This window comes from Pimephales promelas, chromosome 1 (assembly GCF_988280905.1).
Source record: "Pimephales promelas chromosome 1, fPimPro1.hap1.1, whole genome shotgun sequence".
Classification (NCBI taxonomy): Eukaryota; Metazoa; Chordata; class Actinopteri; order Cypriniformes; family Leuciscidae; genus Pimephales; species Pimephales promelas.
Genome location: NC_142769.1, coordinates 35,577,980 through 35,600,536, shown reverse-complemented (window position 1 = coordinate 35,600,536; position 22,557 = coordinate 35,577,980). Strand labels below are relative to the sequence as shown.

Sequence of the window (22,557 nt, the reverse complement as noted above, 5' to 3'; positions counted from 1 at the left end):
AGTTTGTTTATTGAAAGATTATGAAAACATTTTTATTTAGTATCATGCATTGCAAGACCAAGGATATTTTATTGAGTAAATAAATAATGCCATTTCTGATTCTGTTATATATTTAAATGACTCAGACTAGTGTTATCCAGTAGAGTTTTGTCTCTGAAATACTAGCTATGTTATTGTTGATTACTGTTTGCAATATTAATGTTTAAACACCCTGCTGTTTATAACCCGACTGACTTCTGTTACGCATCATAAGATGGACCGGTTTCTCACATGGATTTGTGGGTGGTGAGCCATATATTACTTCCGTGCGTGAATCTCCTCAACATAAACATTTAGCTCTGTCTTAGAGGCTCAGTATACAGTCTAAAAAAGAAAAACACTCATATCACTGCAGCTATTTTCAGTCTCTGACTCAAGCTGTGCGCTGTCTCATTGATGGTGTTTATTCGATTGTAGGGTCATTTCAAACAAAGCAGTATGTCTTTAAACCTTAAGTACTAAAAAATGGATTCACTCTACACCCTTTAAGGTCGCCACCACACTGGCACACAACCTCTGAATCCTTAGAGACTGAGACTTATACTGAACATCATGTCAATAACAGTTCTCTCCACAGTGTCTTCATGTCATGTTGAGTCATTACGTACTGTACTTGGCAGATTGAAGATAGGAAGAGTGCCACTTCCACTGCTGTTTTGCCTGTTTAACGGTACATTGTCACTCATGGATGTGTGTGTGTGTGTAGCTGTGTGAATGCCCTCTATAATAGGTTGCCCCCTTTCTCTCTCAGACAGAATCTCATGGGAGGAACGCTTGTAATGCCGTCTGCATTATTTAGTTCAGTTCTTCTCAAATGGTTTTAGTTTCTGAAGAACCCAGATTTTACATTGGTCATCATGGAGGAAAACCATGTTAATCTTTGCTGAGAGTGAGCCCATATTGTAATGCCTTGTAGTTTGGGTCACGTTGTCTTTTACTTGTCATTGTCTTGAGTGGCTTTGTTCATAGTTTTTGAGGTTGAGTTCATCTCCAAATTGGCATCTGCTTAATTTGACAGCTTCTTCAAAGTTACAGACTATTTTGCGCCAGTCTACTGTGTTTTTCTTTCTGAGGACAAATCGGCACGCATATTTGAGTGTATACATTTATTTAATACATTAATTCAGATCAATATAGCAATGTCATCAGTTAAGACTAATCGACACTAATACTGTACTGATCTAAAACATGACAAATTGACCTTCAAACAGAGTTCAATCTCAAGCTCTGCTGCTTTTCCATTGGAGAAAAAGTCTCCCTTCATTAGTCTCCCTTCTCATATGTTTTGTGCTCTTTCAAAGGAAACATTATATAGGGTTACTTAGCGTCGTCGTAGAGTCTCGCGTTTGTTTCTGCTCATGCAGTACAGTCATAGTAATTGCTCTGTTCATCCATTCTGACAAAGCTTGATTGAATGGGGAGAGCTGCTGTTTCTGAGGCATTTGGGGTATTTGAATCCTCTAAATAATACTGCCTCTCTCAATCATTTTCATTAATGAGAGAGATGTGAAATGAGCCATTTATTATGCATCAGAGCTCTTGTCTTATTGGTTTTGTAATGTCATAAGACCAACAAATGACTCTCCCCTTAACTCACTCTTTCTCTTCCATTGGGCTCTCTCTTTTCTCTCAGACTATAGCACACCCTTTACACCAACATACATCTGTCATTTTGACAGCCCTGATGTTTTGGGGTTACAGTGTCCTCCACTTTCCCCACCCTTTTCCTATATTAAACAGTGTTATTGTTTTGAGCAAAGCCGTTTGGAGAGACGAGAGAGAGAGAGTCCTGCCACTCTGCTCAGACTGGAGATGAATCTCTGAGGGGTCGCTGTCAAGAGCTACAGGAGAAGGGGAAAAATCAGACTGAAGCACATAGTGAGGAGGATCTCTGAGCTTTTTAAGAGTACAGAAAAACAGAGCCACATACCTTATTTTTCACGCAAGAGGCCATTTATAAATTCAATGTGTCTGGCTTCTTGTGTTCATCTGCTTTCAGTTATTTTAACTGTACAAAACAGCTCGTTATGCTGCTTGATATTGCTGTGTAGTATTTTTGCCATATTTTATTGTATTGTCTTATAAACACACTTGTTTGTTGCGTAAATACTTTTACAGCTTGCTTTGTTATTCTTCTTGTTATTTCCCTATAGACCTTATGCACCGTCATCTTTACGCTGCCTTCACACTGGCAGTTGAAATCAGCTCCGTAATACGCAATACGTTCCCAACGGACGTCGTACTACACAGTGAAAAGCGTCGGACGCGGGTTGAAACAAAAATGGCGGACAGATTAAAGTTTGATTCTGTCAGTTCTGTATGATCTCTCTGATTAGGGTTATGCTGCGTGAGGAAAGTTGCTCAGGACGTTGACATGTCAGGTCGGCTAAAAAATGTGATATAGTGGTCAATAGTTCAATGTCTACCTTCAATTTAATTGTATTAACTGCCCTTATAAACGTTAGAAAGTCATGAAAATAAAAAATGACATCACAACTTATCGTTATAAAATCAATATTTATTTTATTAAAAGTTAATAATTCAGGTTTGTTTATCAGTACCATAGCAACGGTCAACTTCCGCTGGAATTGTCGGATAGGAACCGCCCGTAGCTTTTCGCACGAGTTCAAATTTTTGAACGCATCCGGATGACCAACGGACACGATTTTCTTCGCACCGCACTCGGTCGGACCCGTTTCGGACCCATTCGCATGCGGTCTGCGAATCTCCATAGGAAATGAATGACTTCCGGTCGTTTCGCAGCCGCATTGGAGCTGATTTCAACTGCCAGTGTGAAGGCGGCGTTAGAATATTGTCTTTGAACTTCCGGTTTCACGGTCGCTCTGTATATTTCTATGGCATCGCTGTTGAGGAGTAATTAACTGGTGGATTTACTTATTGTAGAGTTAACAAAAATTTTGGGGGGAAATTTTTTACGAGCAGTTCATTCTTACCCATGCAAGATCGCTGTCAAAATACAGACTGGAAGTCAAAAGACAACGAGTGCAGCGCTGAAAAGGGGCGGGGCTACATAAGGTCTATAGCCAGGGTTCCTGCGGGGTCTTAAAAAGCCTTAAAAGAATTGAATTTATGAATTTCGAAATAATATCTTAAAAAGTTTTTAAAAAGTCTTGAATTTTGATGTCTGGATCTTAAAAGTTGTGCTGTATGTTAGTGTTAATTTCATTGACGAAATAATGATAAACTTTTCTTCAACGACATTTTTTCACTGACGAAAATGAGACGCTAGCTAAATGAAACCTAGTTTTGAATGACAAAAACTCTGACGAAAATCTGTTGACATTTTCTTCAACGAATAAAAACTAGATAAAAAATGTTAGTGTCGATCTGGGAAGCGATCCAGTCAAAATTTTGTTTTTCTTGATTTTGTTTTTCTTTGCTGGTAGGGACGTGAAATAGGTATTAATTTTTAATATAAATGGTCTTAAAAAGGTCTTAAAAAGACTTGAATTTAACTTGAAGAAATCTGTAGGAACCCTGTATAGCACCTAATGAATTGGATATCTCGTACATTCATACTAAATGGCTTACTTCTACGTTGAAAAATAAGGTGGGTAGTACACAAAATATCACATGTACTGTTTTGAACATATTTCATCTAGTCTTTCTGTAGTTGACTGATTTAGATTTAGTTCCAGTTTGGCCAGCACAACTTAAATTATTGAATTGTTTATTTTTACATTTAATGCAATTAATGCATCCATGGCCAGAATTTAATTATAAAATATGACATGATTTTAAAAGTGACCTAACATCGACTATGCAATGCACTTTTATTTATTTTGTGCTAATAAAATTATTAAGCCTATTTGGAGAGAGAGATGTTTATAATGTGACTACTGTATGTCAGTCATCGTGTCATAAGGGAAATGTGACAAGCCTAGACTACTTGTTCTGAGCAGGTGTTGTCAGTGAACAGGCTGTAAACTGTTGGCTAAGTTACAGACACTCGTGAAATCTGATGCTAATTATCTGGGAATCATTCGCTAACAGCAGTCAAGCTGCCATTTTTTTATGTCAAACAAGTTGTGAATTTGTTGTAACATCAAAACAGGAGATCATGACTTACTCTGTGCTCAAAGTGATGCTCGGAGCTCCAGTGCTTTCCTCTTTGGGTGAATGAAAGTTTCGGAAGATGTTGTAGCAGAATCACGTGAACAATTCCAGGATATGCTTTTTTCTTTCATTGGTTCTTGCTTAAATCGTATACCCAGATACAATAGTGCTTTTTTTGCGGCATATTAAAAATATTATAAATAGTTTTTCCGCATGAGAAATACAATGTGTGACGGAGTATGTGACAAAAGACTGTAAAAATGCGTAAAACTGTAAAAAATTATTTCACTCTCCACATTTAGGGGGGCCGGTCAGGGCCGGTCTTTGTTGAAACGCTGCTGTCAATCAACAATCGTGGGTGGGGCATCCGTTTTATTGACGTCACAAAAACAAACTGCTCAATTTGAGACAGAGGATAACGTATAAGGAGATTAAAACAAAAACACTGGATGTATTTTTATCTTTATAGGATGGTTGTGTACAGGCACTGCCAACACACATATCAGTCAACTTGAAAAAGTGCATATACCATTATATGACCCCTTTAAAAATGTTTCTGACAGATTTTGACTTGCATTTACTTTGCAAAGATTGTCTGCCACAAGGGTTTTTTCGCCTCTCATTTGCGAGTTCAGCATTTCCCAATTTTTGTGATGCTCTTACTACTTGCTTTGCTCCACTGTCAATCCCACAATCCCCTGTGCAATCCTGCCACTCAACCACTAAAGAATGAATTGGAATTGCTCGCTGTTGCTCACTGCATGCCAATGGACGTGTACGGTTTAAAATACAACTGCATTTCATATTGCAGTGGTTCTGTGGACATTTCTATGTAATTACACTTTTTAGTCTGACAGGGTCCATTTTCATGTTCTCGTCTGGGGCCCCACAGGCCGGCCATGTTTACTTTTCCTTGTATGTAAATATTTATGTCAATATTTCCATTTTGTATTCCAGTGTGTATTATCCCAGCATTACTCAGTAGAGCTTTTACTGTTTCTGTGGTTTATTTCACTGCAAAATAAGCACAGACAAAGTGATTCGTGTTTATAATCCCCACAAACCCAGAGGTTCCTCTGCCTTTAATCTTCAGGAGACTCTAAGATCCTCTAAGTGGGTCTGAAATGAAACCCATATACACTCACCTAAAGTATTATTAGGAACACCATACTAATACTGTGTTTGACCCACTTTCGCCTTCAAAACTGCCTTAATTCTACAGTAAGTGGCATTGATTCAACAAGGTGCTGAAAGCATTCTTTAATAATGTTGGCCCATATTGATAGGATAGCATCGTCCAGTTGATGGAGATTTGTGGGATGCACATCCAGGGCACGAAGCTCCCATTCCACCACATCCCAAAGATGCTCTATTGGGTTGAGATCTGGTGACTGTGGGGTTCATTTTAGCACAGTGAACTCATTGTCATGTTCAAGAAACCAATTTGAAAGATTTGAGATGAGATTCCACACAACATTTATGATTCCTACATTAGTACATAAATGAAATACCGCAAATAATTTAGCAAAGGACAGCCTATAAAGAGCTTATGGTGTACTTTTATCCATCTTTAACACTGATGGGACATTTTCCCTGGAGCAGCCTCCTAAGGGTCTTTATTTAGGGCTGTGTGCATGCAAGAGAAAGCATTGTAAAATAGAATGAGTGAAATATAAATGGGAAATAATACTCCTGAGGGATAATGCATTGGATAATTCACCATTTTTCAGATAAGGCTGATGAGCAGTGCCCTCCCTTTAGAGACTCTCTGAGTCTCAGCTATGCTACCATATTAATTATACTGCTTATCTGATGCCTCGCGATGATTTGTACTCAAGGTCTCTTTGCCAGTTGTGAGGCTAATGTCAAACAATATTAAACAACTATTTTCAGCCTGCGGTTTTCTCCTCATTTACTTGAGAGAGAAAGAAATGCCCTCTTTCCAACAGCCTCTGCCGTGTTCAAGAGCAGATCTATATGATTGGCTCAGACAGACACTTAATTTGTTCATAATAACTGTCAGAGCAGAACGAGAGGCATCCATCATACGCAAGTCAACTCTTTCTCTTGCTCATTTCATTCAGTAGAAGAGTTATATCATAGTGTGTCCTTTTAGTGTTTGACATCTTCGTGTGTTCTGAGCAATTGTAAACAACAAGCTTAACTGAAGCCCCTATAAAAGTCATGATGTGTTAATGGTGTGGTCATATATCTTACGGCCTTGAATCACGTCGTCCTCTCGTGTACGGAGCCATGCAATGGCAAGCAAACTCCAACCCGGACTACATCATTTGCACTAGCATTTTCTGATCTGGCTGTATTAATTATTTGATGTGATGCAGTTGTGGGTGAGAGAGAAAAAAGTGCTCCTGTACATGTTCTCTAGCCCTAATGGCCATCATGAGCCGGCTGCAGCGCGGTTGGACCTCTGATGGCCATTAATGAGACACCTGATTGAAACGCCGGAACAAAGGACAGTCTGATCTCTTCTATCATGTGGTGGTTTCTACCTCACTGTACCTTTCTCTGTGCGTGTGTCTCTCTTTCAACCCTGGATGTCAGAAACATGGTGCACACCTACAAGTAGAAGGCATAATAGTGAAGCCTCATTACAGGCTGCTCTGCTGGAGCTCCATCTAGGGCCTTTTGTTTTGTTGTGGCCCTCAGTGTATTTTAATCAATGAGTCTTCAAGATGATGCGGTAGACTATTCCACCCACAGTCCAGACATATCTCTGCCTGTTTCACAGGCTTTTTTTTTTTTGCCTCATTGTGTTGTGTTGTGGTTTGGTTTTGTAGTGTTTTGATTAGTTTTTTTTGTAATGCAAACGATAAAAATACCTGTGATTAAAATATGTGATACAGCAGTGATTTGTTTTGATAAAATGGTCATTGCATGCCTAGTGTTTTATAGTGTTACACATTATAAAATGTAACCGTTTGAGAGTTTATTAAAGGATTAGATCACTTAAGAATTCAAATTTGCTGATAATTTACTCACCCTGACGCACCTAAGATATCCATGTCTTTCTTTCTTCAGTCAAAAGAAATGTAAGGTTTTTGAGGAAAACTTTGCTGGATTTTTCTCCATGTAGTGGACAAACGTAGCTACTTTTCTGGAGGCAAACGTCAGTGACTTGAATTTGATCTGAGCGGCAACTGACAACCATTGCAATTTTTTGAGGAGAGGATTGACATGCTCTCTTTGGTTCGTTAAAGACCACTGGCTCCAACATTCTGGATCAGTTGTTGAGGTTTGACAGTGCAAGCTGGAAGACCAGCTAAGAGAGCATTACAATAGTCCAGTCTGGATAGAACAAGCGCTTGGACAAGGAGTTTTGTAGCATAGTATGCTCTGATGAGAAGGGCCTGATCCTCCTAAGGTTGTACAAGAAAAATCTTCATGACCAGGCAGTTAGCAATGTGGTCTGTGAAGTTCAATTGATCATCAATTACAACTCCATGGTTCCTGGCTGACCTTGAGTTATGGATGATGAGCCTAACTGAATGGCGAAGTTGTGATGAAGTGTTGGGTTGGCCAGGACCACAATCCCTATCAAATCTATTCTACCATTTTATGTTAAAGAGCATATTGCAGGTAAAAAAAAAAAGATCGAAATTAATAAGACATAAGGGCACTAATTTAGTAGATAGTGACAGTTTCTTGGACTGCTCGTACGTAATAATGGCTTTTTTCAACTCAGTGCAGAGTAGGCTGCTATTCAGTGAGAGCGGCCATGAGTCAGTGTGTTTTCTGTTTTTGTATTTTAATTTATCATCGTCATGGTAACTTATTGTGTTTGTGGAGGTTGCAAAAAGTCCATTCTGTCAGGACATCGAGTCCACAGGTTTCTATAACAAGAAAATGGACAGTGCTTATATGTCTTTCGTGCCTGGTGTGGTTTGTGCAGGCAAAGAGACGGGATTTCTCTTCCGCATCGGTTTTGAGAAAACGCGGTCGTGTTTCGCTTTCACTTTAGATTGGAGGATTACCATCCCGGCGATATGATGAGTTCAACATGGGATGCCGAAGCAAGAATATTGATCGTCGTATACTATAGCAATGGCATCAAATAGTGTGAAATAGATGCCCTACATATGAGGTAACTTGTAATTAAAAAACAAAATGACTAGGTTGTTGAAATATTCAAATCTTTAATTTTCAGTATGTTTTTAGTACAATAGAAATATACTCAAGTATAGTTTGTATACATTTAATAATATAAATCTATACCCTAAACATACTCATGTCTGCTGGCCTGATATACTGTGGTAATAATCTGCACAATATTGGGTGCACAATGTATATCGTTAGCGAACGTGTATCTATAAGCACATCTTTCACCAAAAACAGCTGTCCTGTTCTCCACTGGTTCTCCTCACAACACTACTCAATTTGTCTCTGACCATTCTGTCTAACATTAATCTTGGCCTGCTCCTGTTCTCTTGGCAGCATAGCAGGCTCATAATTGTATGGCTGTGGTCCCTCATAAGAGTAATTATTTCCTCAGCATCCCAAATTTCATTGCGATCCATTGTTTTCCTGTTGTCTGAATCGGCCGCTCTCCCGACCGTTACATCACGACCACCATGCCCATTTCAGAGGCGGAAGTAAAATCGTCTCACAAAAACGACTCCAGAAACTTCTGTAGCGTATTTATAAGTATATTTTAAAGAAAATCTAGTTCCTACATTATTTTTCTATGCATTGACTCATTGGGTCCTCTAACCTGCAATATGCCCTTTAAAGACCTTTATAAGTGTCATTTCAGAGCATAAAGAACTAATTATTTTGATTTTACCCAAACAGCTGCTAGATTTACTTTGACTCTTTGGAAACTCACTAATTGGCCTTTCTGCCTCGTGTCTCAGAGAGGAACCTTGCCTGCCCTCAGCAGTCATGGCCTGTAGATCAGTGTGTTTATCATGACCCTCTCAGGGATTAGTCGCTGACAGTAATAAATGAAGGTGTAAGTGATACCCACTCCTGGTGTTTAAGAATTTTTCCCCTGAATGGATCCAACGACAGAACGCATGGATTGCCATGACTGCCTCTGCTCTTGGAGTCCTAAAGGACAACTCCGGCTCAAAATGAATGCCGTACTGAATGAACCGTTCGTGGTTCGACTTGTCGAGACTGTTTTCCAAAGATGGCTCCTGCCTGTATACACGAAGTGGACTGTCTTTATAAAATATCTTCTTATTAAACTGTTTGTACACTTATAAAGTTCTCAATGCTTCGTTTTGCATGTAGGGACCCTCATTATGTTACCGTTATAGTGTGGGGCTATTTTGAGCCTTGTTGGTGGTATTAACTTTCATTACTCCATGCCCTATACACTAGCGTTATACGCTAAACAGTTTTTAGAGATAAAACTCTTTACATTTGATTATCATGAAAACAAATCACAAAGAAAGGTCGACTTGGTACCAATGTGTTATTAGACCAAAGGTTCATTTTGCACCGGAGTTGTCTTTAACAATAACACCTCAAGGGTTTGTGCACGGGGCGCGCTAAGTGTCTGGTCAGGGTGGAGAAGTCACTTATGAGATATCTGCACTGAGACAGGACAAATGGGCACTGCACGGCTTTAATCAGATACGGCTGTGGCTGTGCATATTATACTTGCTGACAGAGAAGAGTTTTCTACCATTCTTCTGACACGTACAGTAAATCACCCTCTGTAGTCCGTGAATCCCCCTGTTAATCTCCTGAATGTAAAGCAACCTCTAACCTTTCTCTTTTCTGTTTATCAAAGCCATGAGAAAAGAGCAGAAAGTCAAGACCCACAATACAAAACACACACCATGTTTTTATTTTACTGAAGGCTTGCTCACCCAGCCTGAATGTTAATTCTATCATACGCTTATGGGCTTTCATTGGCCATTCATTCTGTCATTTTCACTTTTAGTTTAACAAGCCATAAAAACACTCTGAGACAGAATGCAAGAGCTAAAATGAGGGAGACAGTAGAGGTCCAGACCTTTTTCCTTTCAAGCGTGAAAACAATGACAGGAATGGTGACGCGAAGAGATAACGTTTGAGAAAGAAAAAGAAGAGGACAGGTAACAGGTAAATGAATCCACCATTGACTGCCAGTAGATTGATGCTTCTCTGCCCTTAAGGTGAGTTTTCTAGGAAGTGATTTCAGGAGCAAAACAAAATGGATGTCCTAGAGGTAAACAAACTCTTAAGAAAGACAGAGAGAACGACAGCATCAAAACAACACTGTCCCGATCTCATCCAGGCAGAGATAATTGAAAATAAATGATGTGTTGTCGCAGAGGTGCTGCAGACTAAATACTAATTTGTGCCGCAGAGGCGGGCAGGATGCTAAACCAGCATGTCAGCAGTGTGAACAGGCTGTAACCTCTCGCCTTCTCGTAGTTGCCGGTCTAATCTTTTTTTATCCATTAATTCAGCTAGGCCAGTTTAGAAGTTTGCAGATTTCACAGGTTAAGCTAGCTCCGAGTCCACATGTGTGAGCTCTGCCAATAATTGCTTATTTATCCCTTTTTGCTCCCTCTTTTCCGAAAGTCAAACAGAGGTTATTTGAATCTGTGTAGGGTCTGGCGACTATGTTTAAATTGGCTGTCAGTGTAGATGTTTTCTGAGAATGAAGTCATCTTTCCGAAATGAATAATCAACGGAGTCTACAATTCATTGACAAAGCTATCTGATGGCATTCCCATTTATTTCAATGCATTTGCTTGACTGGCACGTCACTCATCAGGATTTTTCTGCCATATTTTCTCATTAAACTTATGAATAATCACTCTGAAGCTGAGAGGTTCATTTATCGCTTTTAAGAGCCCTCAGAAAATGGTCAAAACATACCACTGTAGTGAAATATTTGTGATTTTAACTAAATCAGTTGTTTTTGAAGGAGAAGAATTGTATAGTTATGTCAACTTTCAGCAGGGGCTAATTAGCCTATACTTACCAACTAAAATGTGTCTGCTTTATATTAATGACATATCTGCAATTAAATGTAAAAATCTATTTCACAAACAGCTAACATCGCAGAAATGCCTTCAATCTCCTTCATGCAGCCAGCATACCCAGACTGTGATGGATACATTCGCTTTTTCTTTGGTATTCATGATGTGCTCTTGATACTACATGCTCCCTATACCACTATATTGCTAATGTGTAATGAGAAGCCAGATGGGCAAAGACAGAGGATTGGCGTGATGAAAGGTAATCCTCCATCAGCAGGGCAATTAGCAGCTGACATTAGACTGAGCTGAGAGGAGTGACTGGGTCTGAGACCTGCCCAACACTTCTGTTTATCAAACAGAGAGACAGAGATGTGCTTAGTGTAAGTCATCACCCTGTCTGCAAATTGATTGGGGTGATTTTTTTTTTCTTTCTTTGGTATTTGACATTGATAAATTGAGTCATGGGGGAGAGAGATAGCCAAGGACCCAGTGTGTTTAGTTTGGTGAAGTTGGATTTTGTTTAGGAATGTGTCTCTTCGACCTTTGTTTGGACATCTTTGAAGTCAATGATGAAGGGTTTCCTTTTTGCTAATGTCCCTACTCCAGAACTTTTCTTAAAGGACAAGTTCAGTATTTTACAATGAAAGCCCTGTTTTAAGATCGTTTCTGATGAAATAGAATGGTTAAGATTGTTTTTTAGACAAATGCTGCTGTCCCGAGAATTTTCGGATTCTGTGGTTGCACCCCCGCACCTCTACAATGGTAGCATAGGTGCACAGGAACAATCCTATAAAACTTTAGTTTACAAAGACGTGAAACTCATCAAGTGGTCTGGGGTGTTCACTGAAATGCTCACACAAAAATCGCTGCAAAAGATGCTTTCCATCAGGTGTTTTACCATTCGTTGTAAAACTGTTGACCTATTTTTCCGAACGCCTCACAACCGTACATTCTTCTGTTGAGAGCTTGAATAATAGACACTCCAGCCCAGTTGGTGGCGATAATGCACCTTTGCCAATTGCAAGCAAACCACTTGTATAGAGTAGCCTACGATATCGCGACTGCATAAGACTACAGAAAGAATACAATTAACCCCATTTCCGTTTCCGGAGGCGGAGTAATACCGTACGTCACAGATCATACAATACAAGTCAAAGGAGTTGGACAAAAACTACAATAAAACCTGTTGGAAAGCATCTTTTGCAGTGATTTTTTGTGTGTGTGAGCATATCAGTGAACACCCCAGACCACTCGGTGAGTTTCACGTCTTTGTAAACTAAAGTTTTATGCGTTTTATAAAGGATTGTTCCTGTGCACCTATGCTACCATTGTGAATGGTAAAATGGCCCCGCCATTTTAATTGTGAGGGCCATTTTATTTTGTTTTCAGGAGCACAGGTATAAGTCATACAGGTTTGGACAGACATAAGGGTGAGCAAATAATGACAGAATTTATTATTTTGGTTTGAATATCCCATGATTTTGCTAGTGTGTTTATCTGTGAATAAAAATTTTGTTGAAATTCCCATTGTAACCAACCTTGTTCTTCTAATAATCTGCTTTGATTTATTTGATAATCTGTCTCTTGATATCATGATACAAAGAACTATGAAAAAAAAAAAAACAGAAAACACTGGCAAAACAGAGGCTTCGGTTCGGAACTCAAACAACATTTCACTAATTTCCTCATTTACACATTTCCTCAAATTACAGAGTACTCACTAATCTATGTAAAATAACTAAACAAACAACTCTTCCTCTGTTGATCAACTGTTCAAGTCCAAATAAAACATAAAAAGATGGGAAGGGAAATACAATATGCTCATTTTGCACTTAGATTATATTTGATAATTATATGAAATTACAATTTAATCCTTTTTCAGATGTTGGTAGGAATTGTTCAGTAGTCTTTTAGTTTGGTAGTAATATGCCTCTACCATTCAAACCCAAATTTACACACATGGAATAAAGCCAATTGTGTTATGAATTTGAATTTATGGCCTGATAAATTTTACTTTTGAAAAAATAAGCATAGAAGGTGTTAAAGGTCCCGTATCCCCTGAGGAGAAATATCGCTCTGTTAAATGGGCTGAGTGTATGTTTTTGTAAGTCTTATTTGCGAGATTGCATCAGCGTATTGTTCAAGGCAGTTCAACCTTCGGAAGCTTATTGAGCGGTAGATGCTTGACTTCTCCACTGCTGAAAAGTGAGTTTGATAATATTAACTGATTCTGCAATGGAGAAACTGGGTGCTGTTTTAGGATTCACACTGTTTTTTAACCTGTAAATAATAAATCATAAATTACATCACATATGGACAATGCACATGTTTTGCTGGGTGATGAAGATAGGTACTCTGCAGTTCAAAGTGATGCATCTCAGATTGTATACTTGTTCTAAGAAAAACATAAGGTAGTCCAAGTAGTGAAGAATTAGAACAGGCCTTGTAATGAAATTATGAATTACTGTTGTTTGATAATGTACATTCATTTGTGCTATGACTTTGCAGCCTCTAATTTGTGTGTATAAATAAAATTTAGAAAATAAAAGCCAAATAATGGGCTGGAATAAAAAGCGTCCATGGAGACACAACACTGAATTGATGGTGCTGGTGACAAACAACAATACGCACCAGCTGTATCTCATCACAATCTGCCAGTGATATTCTGTTTTAATGCCCGGCTACTCTTGTTGTTCAAGCCATATATCTCTGGCTCAGATGCTGCTGATATGAGGGACGGGTGGTGTTGATTGGACGGTTGGTGGTTCTTTTGTCCCAGTGAGCACAATCATCCAGGTGGTCCCAGAACCTCATATGTCTGCTATTATTCAGCCCACATTTTAGTTCTGTATCCTGATTTGTTTTCTTTAAAACCTCTCAATTAAATGTCTCTCAGCTTCTTGCTGTGGTCTTTCGCTAGACGTCCTCCCCCTTTACCGGATCCTTTCAGCCAATAATGCTAAACCTAAATGCCAATACACAGCCATATTGACAGGTGTGAATTGTTTTCATGGCTGAAGACGTGCCCAGCGCTGGCGTTTGTGAGTGGCATGTGCCAGACGACTCATCGTACTACTTGGCATGCAGGTGGCAGATGGGCTGTAATTAATGAGAACCTGTTAAACAGTGATATGTGAACCCACACGGTAATTAGAAAACAGCAGCATGGAGCCAGGCGAGGTAATTAGTCCATCAGGGCCTGGGCTCTCAGGAGTCAACTCTCCTAAAGGAGATTTTAGCCTAGACAACATGCTTATTTAGAGTATTGAATGATCCAACAAGTTATGATATCTTTAATGGTAACACTTTATAATAGACCCATTTTTGAGAGTCTGTGAGGGATGGACTTACAGTCTTTTCAATGGCATGTAATGTTCAAAAGTCACAACTTTCAAAACTGTTTTTGACTATTAAAAGTCTTTAGGAAAATTGTTTCGTTAACTGAACAATTGGTATGTTGTTACATTGCCTCGTTTTTTATTCCTGTCTTACAATTTAATATAACACTACACTGACTATGGTCTATGTTCAATTTGTTAACATTAGTTAATGCATAAGCCTCAATACCTTTGTATGTATGAAGTATGAACAATAGTTTTCAGCATTTATCTGGGTTAAAGTTACTTTTTATAAAACAGTTAGTTCCGATCCTTGATTCTGATTGGTCAATAGTTGTGTTTTATTCAAATTCTGTGAATTTTCAGCAACCATTACTCCTGTATTCAGTGTCACATAATCCTTCAGAAAACATTCTAATATGATATTCATAATTATTATCACAATTAGTAAACAGTTGTCCTGCATACTGTCTTTGTGGAAACAGGTTTTCCAAGGATATTTGATGAATAGAAAGTTCAAAAGAACAGCATTTATTAATTTTTGTTTTTTGTTTTTTAAAATGTCTTTAATGTCAATTTTGACCATTTTAGTGTAGCGTTGCTGAAATAAAGTAATTTATTTAATATATATATATATATATATATATATATATATTTCTAACCCCAAACATTTGAACGGTAGTATAATATGTGTTGAAGACATTGACATAGATTCAAAAAATACTGTATAAATGGTTATTCATTACTGAAAGAAAAATGACTGCAAACATCATATTTATACAGTTATTATGTAGAAAGCTGCTGCTAAAACAAAAGCCCAGGCAACCTGCTGAATGCCTGTGAAGCAGTTGGAGAAGACATGCTGTTGCAATTAAAGTTAAAGATTGAATTTGAGTTGCAGTAGTAGATTCAAAGCATAGCAACTGAATTTGTCTTTTGATATTGCTCACTGCAAACTACAAAGCATTTGCTAAAAGAACCATTTTCCCTTAGTCTGTTCTACCAGCAGAGTAAATTATAGATAGACAGGAATCGTGTATTTCATTGGCTACGCTCAGCTTGCATTGAAAGGACGTCTGAAGAGTGGCCCATTAAGCTTTCCCTTATCACTCGTGTTCTGAATAACATCTTTTCAATTTTTGCTTTACAAAATCAGCCTCATTATTGCCCGCATTTGAACCTGGTCCTCAGCCATCATTTGTGCTGTAATGTTTTCTCTCTCTAAAGCGATGGAGATGTCACCTTCCTGCCTGAAGCTCTGGTTTGGTTTCATACTTGTCATCTTGTACAAGAAAAACATTCTAACATGATTGTTGTTGTCAGTGATTAATTATGAAAATCCAGTTTCCCACAGCAAGCAACAACAAAAGTGATGTGTGTAAATCACATTTTTTAAATGCTTATTGGATGCATAGATTCCCACCCTGCCTAAGCTCGTAACCTTCAGTGTCCTTTGGTCTACGAGACAGAACACAACCTAGTTCAGTCATTCAGCTGCAATGGATCACCATGTCATCTCTACAATGTCTGCACTTTAAGTGTGGAGGAAATCAAGCGTGAGGTTTCCTGTGCGCCTGAGCCTAGGACCCTCACAGCCTCAGGACTCTTGTGAACCTCCTCGTACAGTACATCAGCCTCTTAAATTTCCAGTTTGCTGGTAGCCTGACATTCATATCTCCCAGCATCCCTCACAGCCCCCTCACGCATATTGTAAGCGTTAATCTGCATCTATGTGACTCTAACTTTCACTTTCAACTCTCCACTGACATGTCTGGTATTGCAAGATTAGTGTCCCTTCAGGTAGAGGGCCTCATTAGTAAATTATCGTGTCGTGGAGGTAAGGCCGGTTCTGATATACGGCTCCGTGTCCTAGCCAGTCATCTGCCCGGGCTGGACCTGATGTTCCCCCACACACAAACTGTGATTTAAAGCAGTCAGCATGTCCGACGTATTTCATCCTTCAGGACTGAAATCCCAGAAGTGTCAGCTCAGAAATAACGAGAATTGTTTTAAATGGAGAGTTGGGGGAGATGAACCAAGAGTTGCGGTTCTGCCAGCGGTGCAAAAAGAGGAAAAATGACCACGCTTTGAGATCTATCAAGCGGCACGGGTCCGTATTGATAGGATGTGGGACGGGGGAATTACGCAAAGATTGGTTTCTCTAGCTGACCATATGTCACTGGCCGTGTATCAGTATGGCCTACTGAGGAATTGTGGGAGAGGTAGTATATCAACACCCAGAGAAAAATAGCCCAATGCTCTGAAGTGCACTTGTGTTATTCATTTATTCATGCGAGCTGTTAGGGGCCGTCTCTCACAGTAATGAGCCAGGGCTCAGATGGTGAGATCAGCGTTAATTGTTTTATTTGAAGTCATTGATTATTGAGTGCTTTAATTATTAGTCACATCTGTTCCTTTGGCTTTCCCCATGGATGAATAGTTCTGATCAATCACGTTCGATCTTTCACGCTCTTACGTCAAGTCCCATGAACCACAATTGGTTTATTTTTGGTCAGATAAACTAAACACACTCTGGTAATGATTTGACTTTGTAAATTGTCTTGCAAATAAACTAGATAGCAAGATTAGAAATCAGATAGTCTAAACACTGAAAAAATGGAGAAGAAAGTGTAAGCGAGAGAGACAGAGGGAGAGATCCTGCACCAATTTCCAGGGCTCCCATGATGACCACGGAACATGTTGTTGTGAAAAGCAGGAAAAACATCTTTATAAGTTATAAATTCTGTTGTGAATGTCTTCTTTTATTTTTAGCTATGCTCAACTCTATCTAATCTACATTCATTATTATTATTTTACTTTCATAATATACATTTTTGGAGTATTTTTGTTTTTAATTCATGATTTTATTTAGCAAGGAGGATGCATTAAATTGATCAAAAGTGACATAACAACAAAGACATTTAATGTTACAAAAGATGCATATTGCACTAAATGCTGTTCTTTTAAACTTTCTACTCATTAAATAATCCTGAGAACAATTATGGTCACTTTAGATTAGGGTTCCATTCTCACTATTAGCTATTAACTTTGACTTTTGCTTCAATATACTCATAATTACTGCTTATTAATAGTAGTTACGTTTGGGTGTTGACATTGATATGTGCTTTATAAAAACTAATAAACAGCCAATAATAGTAAAATGCATGCTAATAAGCAACTAGTTAATATTAAGTATTGGACCCTAAACTAAAATGTTAGTAAAATGATTATGGTTTCCACAAAAAAAGAATAAGCAGCACAACTGTTTTTAACATTGATAATAATAAATGTTTCCTGAGCAGTAAATCAGCATGTTAGAATGATTTATGAAGGATCATGTGACACTGAAGACTGGAGTAATGATGCTGAAAATTCAGCTTTGACATCACAGCAATAAATTACATTTTCAAATATATTAAAATGGAAGCATTTATTAAAAACTGTAATGATATTTCACAATATTACTGTTTATATTGCATTTTTTATTAAAAAAAAGCAGCCTTGGTGAGCGTAAGATAAAAAAAAAATCTTATCAGCCCCAAACTTTTGAACGATAGTGTACACTGGAAAGGTCATGGACCGTTGGCCAATATGTGTGAACCCTGTATGTGGAATTCTTCTGCAAAGGCTGTTTAATGAGGTGAAAAATGGCATCCTACTGTTTTTTTGTTTATTACGAGTCTTAAAACACCACGATAACCTCCAAAACCGACAGTCTGTTCTCTTTCTTTCTCCACAGATAACTTTCTTCATGTTGTTGTCTGCTGTGTGTGTGATGCTGAACCTCGCAGGAGCCATCCTTTCCTGTCAGAATGCCCAGTTGGTCAACTCTCTGGAGGACTGTCAGCTGGTGAGAGAGCACATGCATGAAATCACTTCTTTGTTGTAAAGGAAACCAGTTGCATGTCCAAACTGAAAATAGCTTAGTCCTAAACCTGTGTATTTTATCAGCCTCTCAAAAGTAGCCTGTCACTAAAGAATCAATCCATTGAGCAATTACAGCTCCCAGGAGCATCATTCATTAACACGATGCCCTTGTCAAGATTTCAGTGAAATTAGCTCAACATTCAGAGAAAATGAGAGTGTCTGCCGGGACCCTTTTTTACATCCTGTTATATTCTGTTGGAGCAGAAATAAAAATTAACACACCCACAACCTTTGTCCTCATTAAAATGGGTGCCTGATCAGCAGCCGAAGCTCACAGGGTTTTTTTAGCAAAAAAAAAAAAAAATATATATATATATATATATATATCATAATCATCAATTTTCTGGGGAGAGTAAAGAGTGCAGCAGATGAATGAATAGAAGTGGCTGAGCCTTCATAGTGGAAGTCAGTTCACGTAAATTAGCCGTGCTAGAGCCGAATGTCCTGTCATGAGATCACTTTGCCTTTGCTTTAGAGGAAGCAAATTCTTGAGACGTTTTTTGAATATGAGAATACATAATGAATGTTTATTTTACAGTTCAACTGTAAATTGAAGAGCTAAATCTATAGAACTAAAATATAGAAAATCTCTTTTATTTTATTATTGCACATCATAATACCTCTAAATTGTTGTTTTGATACTGTAGAAAATCCTCAAAGAAGCCACAGTATGCTTGTGTGCTGTCCATTGTGTTCTTTGAATGAAGGCGTATAAAGGAGATTAATAGAGCAGTCAGTCTTTGCTGTGCTTTCTATTGAGGTTGATTTATCAGCTCTACAGTGGGTCCAGTGCTGGCCCAGCATGGCATAACAGCTCAGCACGGCTTCCCCCATTTATGTTACCCAGAACTGGACACCCCTCTCCAGCTCTAAGACCATGTATCCGCCTGGTGTGGAAGCAGTGAATAACTAAATCATCGGTTGAGAAGTATAGTATTCAGAATGGGTGGCAAACTAATGTATTAGGAATTTCTTTAAATAAAACATAGCACTAAATTTCTATGCTATAAAAACAATTGCTAGAGTTTAGTGGAAGATCTTACAGTTATTAATTGTTCAACCATATCTCTGTGTACATTAATCACCAGGTAAGTCTTATTTGTTTGTTTCAAACTCAATTAAATGCATGGCTGGCTTTCAGGTTATGGATAGAGGCTTTGAATTAATTTAATCTTTTTTCTACTATCAGTGTTTCTTTCCACTGTTTCCACATTTTCAACTCAAGCTTCTCTTATTCACAAAACTTTATTTTGTATATGAATGCAGTATATGTTTATACAGTATTCATTAAAACATGAAAATTGAGTTTAATGACCTTTATGGTAAAGCTATTTCAGAATTTCGAATTGAGTAATTCAACCATGAGTTAAATAGTGAATTAGTTCAGCGGTAACTAGAAGCTGAAGTCTTATAGTGGGAAGTCAGTAAGAACACACATGGATGATAAAATGAAACTTTCTTTATAAATAATGATCAGATGGGTTTTTTTTAGATGAATGCATGGTGAAAGTGTTGATGGCTCTTTGAAATGGTACCTGAAAATGCTTTAATGATTCATCTTACAAGGGTTGAGCACACACATCATGTGCCATGAGATCAATAGATTGAACGTGTTATACAGATGAAATATTCAGGTGCTTTCAATCATTATGTCTACTGTGAAGTTTGATATAATCAAATATAAATGGTCATACTTTTTCTCACAGCAATCAAAATAAGCTTAAATTTTGACGTTCTATGGTTGGTGAAATCATTAGTGGTAACCTATTATGTAGGGCTGTCAAATGATTAATCGCGATTAATTGCATACAAAATAAAAGTGTTTACATAATATATGTGGGTGCACTATGTATAATTATTTTGTATATATATATATATAAACACACACATGCATGTATAGGTATTAAGAAAAAATATATATAATATATATATAAATTATATAAATCTATATACATGAAAATATTTCTTAAATATATACAACCGTGTGTGTATTTATATATATATATATATATATATATATATAATTATACACAGTGCACCCACATATATTATGTAAAAACAAACTTTTATTTTGGATGTGATTAATCGCGATTAATCGTTTGACAGCCCTACTATCATGGTTTATTTTATTATATTAACCTTATTTTTCAGCAATCAGAAGCAATACCAGGCATTTGAAGTTTCACTTAATCTACTGCGGAGAGTTTTGTCTCACAAGAGACTTATCTTAGAAACATATAGGAACTAATTACATGGTCTTTCCATTGTCCTTTTCGTAAACAGGACCTTCATAATCCTCCAGTCATTCTTGAAAATTGAACAGAAACAAAACACTGCTTTAATCACCTATCGTCATGGAAACATGACATTGAGAACCCAGTGGCGGTTCACACCTTGTGCTGTTGTGCTAAAACAGGTCTGGTGATTTTCCTTCCCTTTGTCTAGCGCTTCAGACCAGGCTAAAGACAGACTTCTGTCTCCATCAGTCTCTACTCCACCTGATTTAGGGATTAGCATCTCGGATTAAGCATCTCTCTTCTCTGCCTACTGAACACTCGCCTCCTCAGAGACTTGATCCTGCCATGACTGAAATATTAATGAAGTTGTTTCCTCGATTCAATTAACCCCTGCTTGCAAAGTTCACACATCGCTTTTGTGCAATATGGGTCAAATGGCGACTTCGTTTCAGTCAACACAAAGGATTTATAATCCTAGACCACCATGTATGGGATTTATTAAGATCTTTCTTAACAAACATGAATGATTAGGCTAAAGCTGTTAGGTTCGATAATATAGGAAGCCTATAAATGTTGCAATGTGGAAGACATAATTAACTAGCCTATTATTTAATTAATTTAATCTTAATTTCAATTTTCAATACAGTAAGCTTCCACATGCATCAACTTTGTGTATGAGACAGTAGAAACCATTTTGCAAATAAGGGATAATTGAAATATATTATATATTTACATTGAAAAGTGATTGAATTTAGGTAGTTTGTTCTTTTATAAACATGAGGCTGTCTGATATAGCTGCCAGCTACAGTATTAATATGTCATTCATGGTAACTTCTAACTAAGTTTATTTTCGAAGGCATCTAAACAGCAGAATATTTCAGATGTGCCTCAAAATCCATTTTTGTTGAACATTTCTCTCCTGCTTCTTTCCGGCAGACTGAGAACTCTATTTAATGTGTGCCGAACAAGTGTCATCACTGTAATGTGCTTATGAAGAAATTCAGTGCGCCACAGTTGTCCCTGACCTGTCCTATTTATGTGTTTGTGTTTTCACCTTGAGCAGTCACACAATTTTCTGGTCTATTTTATGCAGAAACAATCATTTGACTTGCATGAAACTTAAACCAGTTTGTTTCTGTCCTTCTGCAGATCAAATTTGACAGTGATGGTGTGTGTGTCTGCTGTGAGCTCGAGCACCAGAAATCTACCTGTAATAATCTGGGAGATACACTTAAACTCAACCCACTGAGGGACTGCAACACCATACGCCTCCGACTGAAGGTATCAGTGTGTGTGTGTGTGTGTGTTTTCTGTAATGGGTAGGTTTTGGGGGTAGAGTTAATGAAAGGGGATTGCATAAACAGTTTGTACTGTATAAAAACCATAAAGTAAAAGTAAAAAACAGTAACAGTAAAAAAGTATATAGAGAGTACCTACAAACCAGGTGTGTGTGTGTGTGTGTGTGTGTGTGTGTGTGTGTACATGTACAGTAGGTGTTTGTAACATGCTTGAATATGTATCTGTTCGCAATGTAAATTAGATAAGTTTGGATGTTGGATGTTTGGGTGGTATGCTGTTTGAACATTGATTTCAGAACATTGTTAACATAGCCAGCAATTTTTCTTTATATTCTTTAAAGGGATACTCCACTTTTTGTGGAAATAGGCTCATTTTACCACTCTCCAGAGTTAAACAGTTGAGTTTTACCGTTTTCAAATTCATTCAGACGATTTTCTGATATTTAGAAGAATATCAGTAACCAGACAGTTTCTGGTCTCATTGACTTCAAGTAACTGTAACAGTAACTGTCTGGTTACTGAGTCCACAAGACTAGAAATGTGTGCTAACAAAGTAAATAGGGTCAGTTTTGATTCAATGACGACTTTAATAGACTCTATCAATTTGATATTCAAGTATTAAAGATTTTTTATCATTAGAGATAGACTTTTTGATTGCCTCCAGTTAATGAATATTGGATCAGACAAGTAAATGAAGAGA

The 22,557-nt window shown here is 37.8% G+C and overlaps 1 protein-coding gene across 1 annotated transcript in view; it reads left to right on the top strand.

Annotated features, from left to right (window-relative positions):
• entrep2 (endosomal transmembrane epsin interactor 2) overlaps positions 1-22,557 on the top strand; it is a 97,850-nt gene that overhangs the window by 58,383 nt on the left and 16,910 nt on the right. Inside the window, exons 3-4 of the mRNA XM_039666883.2 lie at positions 18,135-18,245; positions 21,709-21,840. Coding sequence (XP_039522817.2) covers positions 18,135-18,245; positions 21,709-21,840 — 243 coding nt within the window. The remainder of the gene's footprint in view (positions 1-18,134; positions 18,246-21,708; positions 21,841-22,557) is intronic.